The sequence below is a fragment of the Antechinus flavipes genome, chromosome X (genome assembly GCF_016432865.1).
Source record: "Antechinus flavipes isolate AdamAnt ecotype Samford, QLD, Australia chromosome X, AdamAnt_v2, whole genome shotgun sequence".
NCBI classification, from domain to species: domain Eukaryota; kingdom Metazoa; phylum Chordata; class Mammalia; order Dasyuromorphia; family Dasyuridae; genus Antechinus; species Antechinus flavipes.
The window spans coordinates 456,058-468,299 of record NC_067404.1 but is presented as its reverse complement, the minus strand read 5'-3'; the positions used below and the strand labels follow the sequence as shown (position 1 = coordinate 468,299).

General features: G+C 33.0%; 1 protein-coding gene across 2 annotated transcripts; it reads left to right on the top strand.

Moving 5' to 3' along the window:
- The first annotated feature begins 210 nt into the window (after window positions 1-210).
- Window positions 211-10,803, top strand: LOC127542337 (OTU domain-containing protein 5-like). 2 transcript variants are annotated; one of them, XM_051967824.1, is made up of 9 exons: window positions 211-784; window positions 3,692-3,785; window positions 6,768-6,832; window positions 6,946-7,102; window positions 7,241-7,389; window positions 8,749-8,952; window positions 9,223-9,400; window positions 9,512-9,625; window positions 10,094-10,803. In XM_051967824.1, the coding sequence occupies exons 1-9, from the start codon at window positions 287-289 to the stop codon at window positions 10,213-10,215; spliced, it is 1,581 nt and encodes a 526-aa protein (XP_051823784.1). In that variant the 5' UTR covers window positions 211-286; the 3' UTR covers window positions 10,216-10,803. The 2 variants fall into 2 exon arrangements, with proteins under 2 accessions (XP_051823784.1, XP_051823785.1); XM_051967825.1 differs by lacking the exons at window positions 6,946-7,102; window positions 7,241-7,389.
- Window positions 10,804-12,242: the final 1,439 nt, after the last annotated feature.

Here is a 12,242-nt window from a genome sequence, read left to right as displayed (position 1 = left end):
AGTTATTTATAAGTATCAAGATTAAGTCCATAAGATATTTTTGCTTCATTATGTAAAGTATTTTAAATAGTTTTTTTCTTCATCTTTGAGATTTTTTTCCTTTAATTAATTCAATTCTGTTGGGTTTTTTAAAAGCTTTTTTCTTTTGTTTTGATTTCCTTTTAGCCACGCCCCCTTTCCTGCAACGTACTACTTCATCCGGGTCTTTTTTCCAATCTCTTCCTGTTTTTTTCTTTTACTTCAAGATATTCTTTATTTTGAGTTTTGACGTTCGGTTACTACAGTTATGACCATTTTGCCGAAGAAGCCGCCTCCACCATCAACAGATGGAGAAAGCAGCCCAGATGGGGAACAAGTAGGATGTAACCCTAACCAAGTTGGTTCTGACCGAGGAGAAGGGCCTGGCCCTGGTCCTTCAGGTGTTAGACCTCGATCCTCACCGCCACCGGCACTTCCGCGGTGGGCTCCCGGTGTAAGCGGTCGAGGTGGGGTAGCTATGGGTTCACGGTCACAAGTTTCGCCACCTCCCGGACCAGGACCACCCCAATCCGGTAGCTCCAGTGGCAATATTACTACAGGGGATGGACTGGGCCTGGGCGCAGCGGGAGGCCCTGTTAGTTGCTGTTCCGGTCCAGGCCTTAGTAAGAGGCGACGTCAACAGACTTGCAGTAATCCGAGTGCTAACTCTGATCTAGATGAATGTGGTGCAGGGTACAACAGTGAGGATGAATACGATGCCGCAGCTTCACGTATTGAAGCCATGGACCCCGCTACTGTGGAACAGGTAATTTTGTCTACCTCTAAAAATCAGAAATATTAAATTCAGTTGTCACAATATATTTTAAAGTTTTTTCTTTTACTGAATCCTCTACTTTTATTTTCTAAAAAACTTTTATTTCTTCTGCTTCCTTCAAAACATTTCTTTTCTAATTTTTTTTTTTTTTGTCTTTCTCCACTTGTTTATACCTTTATCTATCATCTATCATTTACCTTTATTTTGGAAAAACAAAATTTACTCTTACTCTACCCGAAAACTGCCATATACAACCATTCCTTCCTTACAAAAACTGTTACTCAAACTTTCAAAAATTAACAAATAAGTTGTTTCTTCCCCCATAAGAATAATATCAATGATTTGATCATTCCTTCAATTCCTAATGGCCTGTTCTTCACAAAGGCAAAAGCAAATCTCATTACTTACATGTGTTTTTTTTTTCTCAACTGCACATAAAAATTGCCAGTTACCACAATCTAATATCATTTTCATTCTTTAGTTTTCAATAACAAATATTTTCATGTTCAAGGTATTTTCCTCCTCAAATTATACTACCTAATACTAATATAAGACTTTAAATAAGTTTTTTCCCAATATTTTGAGCTTTTTGCCCAAATCTCGATAACCTTATTTAGGATTGTTTTTCCTTTTTCAGTTCACTGTAAAAATGAAAACACTGAATCATAGTGAATTGATTTACTCAACTGTGATATTTGAGGCCAAATTTGAGTCTATATACATGACTTCCAGATTTCAAACCCAGAATTCTGATCACCTATAATACCTTCAGGTTTTCCAGCCATAACAATTATATAATGAAATAACTTTCCAAGTACTCTAATCTCATCTAGGAGATAAATTAACTTTCCCCAAAAATTACAATCTTTGATTGATATAGAAAATATTTTCCTAAACTGTACCATTTTATGTGCCAAATGTGGAAAAAGAAAATAAAATATAAGATCATTTTACAATTAAATCTCATAATCTAGGCATGTTACCTAATAAATCAAAAATTTCCAAGAATTCATAAACCCAATCAATATCTATACCTTCCATCCACTCTTCGTTTCAGGATTTAAAACAGGTATAATTGACATGCCTACCAATGAATGGGTTTCAATTGACCAACTTCAAAATTAAAATTAGTTCAACCAGTTTTCTAACCAAATTTCAGCCAAATATACTTAAGATATAGAAAACAACAGATAATATTTCCCAATTTTCCAGGTTTCCCTGAACCAAAACCAAAGTAGTTTATAACTGAGTTTTACTCTGATCAAACATTAACTGCCAGAAAATATATAAAATATATTATATATGTGAATATATAATATATTTTATATTTTATATATTTTTTGAGCTATATAAAATAGCTCAAATAATTATTGCAGTTATTCCATTCTTTCCAAATAAAGAATGTAAATCATAAGTGCTTCAGAATCAGGGAAAACTCAAAGGCCAAAATAAAAAAGAGAAGTAAGTTTTATTAAAACTTCACCATGTTTACTCATATGATATCTTTCACTTGCAAACCACCCCAATTTTTGCTACTTTCCTAAAATATTTACCTGCTATTCTTTATCATTGAATTAGAGAAGCTGAAGAGAATAAGAGACACAAGCTCTTAGAAATTCTTTCTAGTTGATTTTCAAGAACACAAAAGACAAAAATAGATTTTTTTTTGTATTCATAGTTTAAGATAAAAGGCTATGACTTTCTAAAAACTCAAAGCTAAAAGGAAAACGAACATGAATAGTAAACCTAATACATTACATTTAGTAAATATTTAATTTACAGATAATACAAATTAATAAATACAAAATACATTAAATTGATTTGAAGGCAGAATCAAAGAATTAGTGGAAAAATTAAAGGGATAGATATTTGAGCTAGGTCTTAATGGACACTTAAAAGATTTATTGAGATGGAATATAAAAGGCAAAAAAAAAAAAAAAAAAGATCTACTAGGTCAATATGACTTGAATGAAGTATAGTAGAATCTGAATATGTAGCCCAAAGATAAAACATAAAGTCAATCCAATTTTTAAAAAATTAAACATCTAGGTGTTTACAGCATTTATTACAAAATCTGTAGAACTAATGAAGTAATTTATTATATTTCATTATATCTAATTCTGTAATCAAATAGGGTAACTATAGCTTATTTATCTTACTGTTGTTATCTTTTTTTTATGAGCAGTCCTTTGGTTTTTTTTTTTTGTTGTTGTTTGTTTGGTTTGGTTTGGTTTTTTAAATAAACATCTAGGTATTTGCAGCATTTAGGCTGGCTTTCTTGCTTCATATTTATAGTCATCCAAGATAAACCTGTAAAGATTAGGCCATCTTATTAAAGATATTAAAGCATTGTAGGTGAAAGCTGTTTAATCAGCTTTTATCAAACACCTAGTATGTGATACCAAAAAAAAAAAAAAAAAGGCAAAAAAACTACAGGGGAAACAATATATAAATAAAAAAGAATTCTATGCAAATATTAGATAAGTTATGGAAAATCTCAGAATAAAACACTAAAATGAAATAGAACTAAAAAAGAAGAATGTTCTTAGCTAGGTTTTAAGGAAGCCTAATAGGTCAAAAGATATATAAAAGGTAAATTAGTTTAGATCATGTAGAAAAACTGCCCAGATCCAAGAAATATTAATGGAGTATAAAATTCATTTGTAATAAGTTTTAAGTAAGTTCTTTGTGACCCTTTGGGGGATTTCTGGGCAAAAATATTTAAATGGTTTATCTTCTGCTCCAGCTCATTTTACAGATAAGGAAACTAGATTACAGATAAGTTTTTGAGATACTTGATAGAAGATTTTGCCTTCATTACATATTTTCAGGATTTTAGTCAAGTGATTAGAGGCTAGAGACTTTAGTTATTGTGCTAATTACTACTACTTATTTTAGCAGGAACACTGGTTTGAGAAGGCCCTAAAAGATAAGAAAGGATTCATAATCAAGCAGATGAAGGAGGATGGAGCTTGCTTATTCAGAGCTGTTGGTGAGCCTCTTAAGTATTCTTGTCCTTTTTTCCTGTTCTTCTTAGTTTTCTTGGGCATTAAATTAGAATCTGCTTTAATTTTATGTGTTCGGTACCAATGTTTTTTAAGCACTGAAGTGAAGGAGCCAATCTACCCAAAAATGAGTAGAAGGGAAAACTAGGCCAACGTCCAGGAATCAAGAAAGGAGAAGTCTAACCAATTCCATATATAATACCATTATATGATCCACTTATGAAAGTGATCATCAGATGAGATAGGCATTATCCTTATTGAAAGTGCCATTTTAAGTTTCTGGTTAACGCTACTGCCCAGTCATTAAAATTGAAATAGACTAAGATTTTGATTTTTCATTTAAGGTATCTGATATACTCTAGATGAAGATTAAGAATCTAAAACTTTTTTCCATTTGTAATCTCTTTTTGCCTGAAAACTTTTTACATGAGTCCACAACATATAGACATATAAAATAAGTATACAAATCAAACATTTACTGATAACCACAAGTTTACAACCATGAGAATTGAGTTCAGTAACAATAAGAATTCATTCAATTATGAGGTCCATCCCATATAAGGTTATGAATCACAGTTTCAGAAATTGGTTCTAGATAAGAATAGCTATCATAAGAGAAGGAAAAGTTGTAATGACCATAATAATTTCATCCCATTAATCTTTTGCTGTAAATCCAGGAAAAACTAGGATATGGCTTGTTGTTCTTGTTGTCCAACTATTTTCCATCATATCTGACTGTCCATTTGGTTTTTTAAGAATAGTTACTGGTGAGATACTGGAGGTGACACAGTGGATAGAGCACCAACCTGAAATCAGGAAGGCCTGAGTTCAAATCTGCCCTGAGACAGTTAATACTTCCTAGCTGTGTGACGCTGGGCAAGTCACAATACCAATTAGTCCACAAAAACAAAAATATGCCATCATAACTATGTAAAAAAAAAAAAAGACACTGGAGTGATTTTTCCAATCCTTTTCCAATCCATTTTACAGCTGAGGAAATTGAAGCTAGCAGGATTTAGGGTAACCCTAAATGCGCGCCTTGCCTAAAATCACATAGCTAGTAAGCATCTGAGACCAGATTGGAACTCAGTTATTACTGACTCTCAGTCCAGCATTTCATACTAAAGTTTAGCTGTTCCCCAATCAATGAATATTTTATTTCTAATTCTTTTGTATTACAAAAAATCCTGACATCAATAATTTGCTGTACATGAAAACTTAGTTCTTATTAGTGATCTTGGAATTTAAATTTAGTATCAGATTTTGATATAATCACTTGATTTTCATAATTCCTTATTATTTTCCAAAATAGTTATGCCATTTCATAGTATTATACCAGTGTGCATATTGTATCACAATTCCTCCAGTATTGCCTTTTGCCATCTGTTAACACTGTTCATTTACAATATTATTTTGATTTTCATTTCTCTTGTGAGGCCTTATATGTCATGTAATTAATAATTTATAGATCTTTTGAGAACTGTTTGCATGGGTAATATGAAAATATATGTACACATGGCTTCATACTTATAATGGGATTCATATTTCTTATTTCTTAATGGTTAGGGAAAGGTAAAAGGAGGGAGAGAATTTGTAACTGAAAATAATTTTTAAAAAATTTGCATTCTAATTTGCATTAGAAATGCATTTCTGTCATTTGAAAACCTCTGGGTACTACCTTGCCTCAAATTCTTAAGGGTTACTGAGATTTGGAAGTCTCTAAAATAAGCTTTTTAAAAGGCATATTTCATTCTTCATGACCTCTCTATGGTAATAGTAATATTAAATATAAACTCTTCTTCCTTGTCTTTTACAGTCTGTCTCTGGCTCTCACACACATATAAAACATCAATATCTTTATTTAAACATTAAGAAATAAACAAAATACTATAAAGGGAAAACAAAAAATGTTGCCTTACTGCCTTATTAAATTCAGTATGTCTATACTTCTTAAAAGCAACTACATGTAACAAAAATTCATAGCTTTTTTGAATATTTTTATATTGTAATATAATGTATTTTATATGTGTGTTATATTTGTTACCTTTATATATATGTTAAATATGTATATGTTATCATGTAAATTTTGTGAATTGAAATTCTTGTTAATGATCACTAAATTTACGAGAAAATTTTTTTAAATAAAGATGCCAAACTAGAATGTTTTTTTGCCTTCAGTTAGAACAAAGATCTTTATTTAGCAACTTCAAAAGTAGGCAATGTAGAATTAATTCTTCTCTTTCTCTAAATCTACTTATATTCTACTGGAAGGAAAAAGAAATTTTCTCCAATTACCCCTCACACTCTCATTGTTCTGTAAACTAGGATTGGCAGTTGCCATTATCATGACCACTAAGTGTTATCTATTCTTTTGTAGAGATGACAAGTGGAAATCCAAAGAGAGAAAATTCACAGAAATGATCTTTTTAATGTATTCCTAGATTTGCTTGCTTTGGCAATGTCTTCATTCTTTGTTTTCACCTCTTTCTAATCTATATTGGAAAGTTATATTAGTCATATCAGTTAACTTTCTCTAAATCTTATCAATAACTTTCTCTAAAATATCATATATAAAATACTATAATACAAATTATAAAGCATTTGATGCTTAATTTGATAATTTTTTTAATTGATGGAAAAATATGCAAGGACTATGCACTCACTATATTTTTATTTTTTCCCAGGATCATATGCCTTCCATAATTTCCTTATTCATTATGATTTTTCTGGGAGCAAGAGAGCTTTTTCTGTAGCCTAGGCAATGAAAGAGTTCTTATCAATGAAAAGATAAAACTATAAGCTCTCTGGGAATCAAGAAGATCAGGCTCTTACTCCTTTTCTGTCACTAATACATTATGTGCTACATCATCTCCTTTTTGGGGAATTAGATTTCTCTATTATCAGATAATTGGAGCAAATGGCCTCAAGATCCTTTTCCAATTATAATGTAACATATCCTCTTTCTACAGCAGACCAAGTATATGGTGACCAGGATATGCATGAAGTTGTTCGGAAACATTGTATGGATTATTTGGTGAGACTTAAAATGGTAGACTTGGGGATTATGGGAGGGGGAGGAACTGCTTCTTCTTTTCTTCCCAATCTGAACCTCTATAACCCTCCTCCTTCCCCTAACAAAACCACTAGATGAAGAATGCAGACTATTTCTCTAACTATGTCACTGAAGATTTCACCACCTACATTAATCGGAAACGAAAGAATAATTGTCATGGAAACCACATTGAGATGCAGGCCATGGCTGAGATGTACAACAGGCCTGTGGAAGTATATCAGTATAGCACAGGTAGGGCAATGCTGGAACTGACCATCCTCTATAATTAAATGGGTAAGTGGGATGGTGAGTTGATGTAAATAACCTGGCGATGCCATTACACTTTTTCTTCTTTTTCTTCTTCTTCTTCATCCTCCTCTTCTTCTTCAGAACCCATTAATACATTCCATAGTATCCAGCAAAATGAGGATGAGCCTATCCGGGTCAGCTATCACCGCAATATCCACTATAACTCTGTGGTGAATCCTAACAAAGCTACCATTGGTGTGGGTCTGGGGCTTCCCTCCTTCAAACCAGGGGTAAGTGAGTCAGAGTCCATCTCAAAAACTTTTCACAGGAAATCAAATGGATCATCAGAGGTGTGATGTACATTAGGAGTTTTTCTCCTTTCCAGTTCAACTTTTCTTTCATTTATGGTCCCCATCCTTTTAATTTTTTTCTTCTCAGACTCAGAAATGGAACATCAAAGATGCCATTCCTCAGTACAATTTTCCCCTAAATCATATGCAAGAAGTTTTATAATCTTTCTCTTCCTCATTTGAACTTTTCTATCATTCTGTTAACACAAGAATTAACTTATGTTAGATGAACATACCAACTTTCATTTTTTGGTCCCACACCTATTCCTTTTAACTCAATAAATCCTTCTTTGTTTCTTTTCTCTTTTTTTGGCCTGGTGGCAGACTTAATAAATAGATCCCGAGGGAAATCTAAATCAGGAGTTGATAGAGGTTAATTTTATTTTAGTTGACCTAATTGTTGATCCCAATATCTATTCCTTTTTTAAAAATTTTTGGCCATACATAGGAATATATTTTGTAGAAAATATTCCTGCTAAATTCTTTACAGAATAGATAGTCTTTAGGCTATGACATTACTTTGGGTTTTAGTGGACAGAGAGAGAGAGCTAAGGACTATGCTCTTAAACCTATTTTTGAACAAGAGGGATAAAGCTCAACAAAATTCATTTTAGCTCGAGCAATGCTGGTGATAAATCTTTAATCTTCATTTTGTATCACATTTAAAAAATGTGTTAAGTTGGGGACATACAATGGAAGAGAAACCATGTTGAGCTTTTAGTGCTAAGTTCTTTACAGAAATTCCATTTGACTTCACAACTCTGAGAGATTATGGTTATCCCTGTGTTACATTTGATTAAGTGAATCTTTCTGGGTCCAAACAACTAAAGACAGATTTGAACTCATGTTTTCCTGATTGGGATCAGCTTTCAGAATTAGGATTAATGATTGAAAGGGGGGAAAAAGACCATAAGAGTCTGCCACCTGGACCTGATACAGTAATGACATACCATTTATATTTCTGAGAGTTGAAGAGGTCATTTTTATATAGGTGACCTCACATCACTCATAGTTTACATACAATTTCTTCTCTTACCTTTATTTCTGATGATGTCTTTTTTATTTTTCAAAGTTATGCGTGCTTTATCACTTTACTTCACTTCTCCATCAGAGTCCTTTCTGTTATCCCCTAACTTTTTCTAATGTTTAGCCTCTTCCTATATTTTAATATGTATCTGCTGCTTAAATATACACCTTTCAAAATCACTTGATCACTAAAAATGTGCTACTCTTTAGTGCCACATCCTCTCCCCCATCAAATTCCCTCTTTTTTTGTTCTTCATTTTTCTTCATATTTAGTTTGCAGAGCAATCTCTGATGAAAAGTGCTATAAAAACATCAGAGGAGTCATGGATTGAGCAGCAAATGCTTGAAGATAAGAAACGAGCCAGTGACTGGGAGGCTACCAATGAGGCAATTGAGGAACAAGTGGCTCGAGAATCATACTTGCAGTGGCTTCGGGACCAAGAAAAGCAGACTCGGCAGATTAAGGGTCAAACACAAGTATGTCAGTCTTAGATTTCTAAGGTAACAAAAGTAAAAGAAAGTGAATTTTTAGAGAAAGCTTTTATTATAAAGGAAAAATTATTTGGTCACTACTGTTTACTACTCATATAATTTCTATGTAATCTTCATTTAGGAAAATTAATAGTAAAATTAAGTGATGTCTAAATCTGTGATTGCTATCAGCCATAAATTGGTCCTTTGAAAATATTAAGCTTTGATGTGGTCTGAGAATAGATTTCATTTCATGGCTCCTCTGTTTTTCTCTAGTCCCGGAAAGCTAGTGCCACATGCACCTCTGCCACAGCAGCTACATCCAGCAATCTAGAAGAGTGGGGTGTTCGGTCTCCAAGACAGCGAAACTCTGATCAGCCAGAGCTGATCTACAAGCCTTCCTCACCAAACCATGCTCTTAGTTTCACCAAACCTCCTTCTCCTAGTACTCCAGGTCAGTATTACCACTGACTTCCAAAGCAATAGAGATTAGGAGATATTACTGCCATAAATAATAGTCTCTTACTTTCTCAAAAGTCTCAAATAATCTATCTCTCTTCAATAGGACCAAGCAGTCAGTCAGCAACAGGGGGTGACTGTGCTACCTCTCCCCTGGTAACTCTCTACCCTGCTTTGGAATGTCGGGCTCTTATTCAACAGATGTCCCCCACTGCATTTGGTAAAATATCATTTTTAAAGTCCAAATACTGAGGTTATTTGTTTTTTTTTCCCTTTTTTATTCAATAAGTACTTTGTTAAACTCCAATTAAGTAAAGTAAATATAATCCTAGGAATTTGTATTTTATTTTAGAGAAATAACATTCACACAAGAGAAATCTGGAAACAAAGTTTTAGAAATAAAAATAGAAGTAAAAGAATAGCAAGTAGGTCATTTTATCTGGAAAGCAAAATATAAAAGTATTAAACTGGGAAAATATGTTGGAATCAGATTATTAGTTTTTTTAAGTTTATTCTTAATTGGTGTAGTTTTTTGAGTGAGGATCTATGTTTTAGGACTATAATTTTGATAGCTTTGTGGTTGATAGATGGAATGAAAAAACTGGCTATACCAGTAGACTAGAAAAGATTAGACCTTGTACTAAGTTATCTTTCAGTTCTTGACCCTTCTTTTCTCCTTCCTTTTTAGGTTTGAATGACTGGGATGATGATGGGATCTTGGCTTCAGTTCTTGCTGTCTCCCAACAGGAATACCTGGACAGTATGAAGAAAAGCATAATGCACAGAGATCCATCCTCAGACAAGAGCTGATGACAAGGGACTGGAAATCTATTCTTTTCCTTCCATTCTATCCCCTATTCCCAATATTCCCTAAGAGTTATATACATACCCAAAATCAGCCCAGTCAACATGTTCACTTAACTCTCCTTCTCACAGTCTTCGAATCCCTGATCTGCTAAAATCTAATAAGTACTTAAGACATATACACTTGGGAAAGAAAGTCAGACTTGCACCTCCTTTATCTGTAGTGTCCATAAAGCATTCCAGAGTTTTGGAAAAAGGCATTAAATATTATCTTTGTTGATGCCTATTGGATTGTACCAGAAGATATCAGAGGCTTAGCCTTCTCCAAACCCAATTTTTCCCACTTCTGCAGATTCCCCCCTCCCTCTATATTAAAACACAATTTTATTTTTTAAAAAACAGACACTAGCTGAATACATAGTTGCAAAAGGCTGGAGAAGAGGGGCAAAGCAAAGATTCTAAATTGCTTAACTACCCATCTTTCATTCCTTGTCTTACTTTCTCACAGTCTCTTTGTCAAATTGAAGGTGAGATAATGGCTGGGAGTTCTTTTTCTTGTGGGGCTTTTGGACAATAAAACACCAGAGCCCAAGAGATATGTGTACTGTTCTCAAAATATCCAAAATTTAAAAAATGACAGTGAGGGGAATAATCTTCATTTGCCCATTAAAGTTGAGAGATGGAAATAATTGTGGGGGGAGGGAAGGGGACATGCAAAAAAATTTGGGGAAAATGAAATGGGAAAAAAACTCCTTTTTTAAGTACAAAATTAAGAGATACAGTACAGTGAAAAAAAGTTAACAGAAATGTGGATTCAAATATTGCCTTTAGCACAAATTGTTCACATGTAGTAGAAATAAGAAATTTAAAGACCATATGAAAAAAGGAAATTTACTTAATATTAATCATACAAAAGAAATATCTTTTGTATCAAGGATATGATATTAATTTAAATATAACTTGTCCAGGAATCTATCATTTACATAAAACCTTTTTCATAATGAAGTAGCAAGACCACTTATTATCCTGGACCAAATCATTTAAAAAAAAATGTATGTTGGGTGAAGTAGATGTCACTTTCATTTCTAGAGCTATGGGCCTGTGTTTTTTATAGACACAGTTTCATTTAAATTAGGAAAATGAGACTACCTATTTCCTCATTTTCAAAAAAAGCAGTGGAAAATGGAACAGGAATGGGAGGGGTTATAGAACAGAAAAAAGGGTAAAGGAAAAAGGTGGAGGGGACAGCATCAAGTAGTGATTTCCATTTAGATACAATTAAGATACTAAGATAAACAGCATTTCATTGTTTTGACTTCTGATGGATATAGTGACAATTACAATTACATGATTTCAATTAGATGCTATTTGAAAGTAGTTCTTACTGCTTTCTGACTCACTATATTCTAAAATTTCTATCATCACAGAATACTCTCTATTTTGTACTTCACAAAGAAAAATTAAGGTCATTTTTATGGATGAACCATGCCTGTCTCACATGACTCATAACTTGCAAATAATTTCTTCTACCTTTATCTCTAATGAGGACTTTACTTCTTTCTAAACCCTTGCATGCTTCTTCACTTCTTCAGCAGAGTTCACGCTATTGTCCCCTCCCTTTCCCTAATCTTTAATCTCTTCCTAGCTTTTAATCATGTATCTGTTGCCTAATGACAAACTGAAGAGACCTACATCTTGATGACATATATTTCCATTTCTAATTAACCAAATCCCTTAAGACTCTCTAAATTCCATGCCTCATATCTAAATCCTCTGCAATTAGACCCATCTTTGTTTAAAGCTGCTATTTCCAAAGTTTTAATGATTTCTTATTTGCCAAATCAAAAAATCTTTATTTCAGTAATGATTTTTGATCTCTCAACAGGCTTTAAATTTTCTTAATCGTTGCTTCAATACTCCATCTTTTAATCTCCAAAGCAGACCTAGATCCTTTTTTTTTTAACCTTTACATTTCTTGATGTTCTCACTAATTCCTAAGGAGTTAATCATTATATCCATATACAAAACTACTC

Excerpts from the sequence above, each read along its gene's own strand:
- LOC127542337 (XM_051967824.1), top strand. The coding sequence starts at position 287 with ATGACCATTTTGCCGAAGAAGCCGCCTCCACCATCAACAGATGGAGAA. Across the intron at positions 785-3,691 it reads ACCCCGCTACTGTGGAACAG|CAGGAACACTGGTTTGAGAA; the intron begins GTAATTTTGTCT and ends TACTTATTTTAG. Across the intron at positions 3,786-6,767 it reads TTGCTTATTCAGAGCTGTTG|CAGACCAAGTATATGGTGAC; the intron begins GTGAGCCTCTTA and ends CTCTTTCTACAG.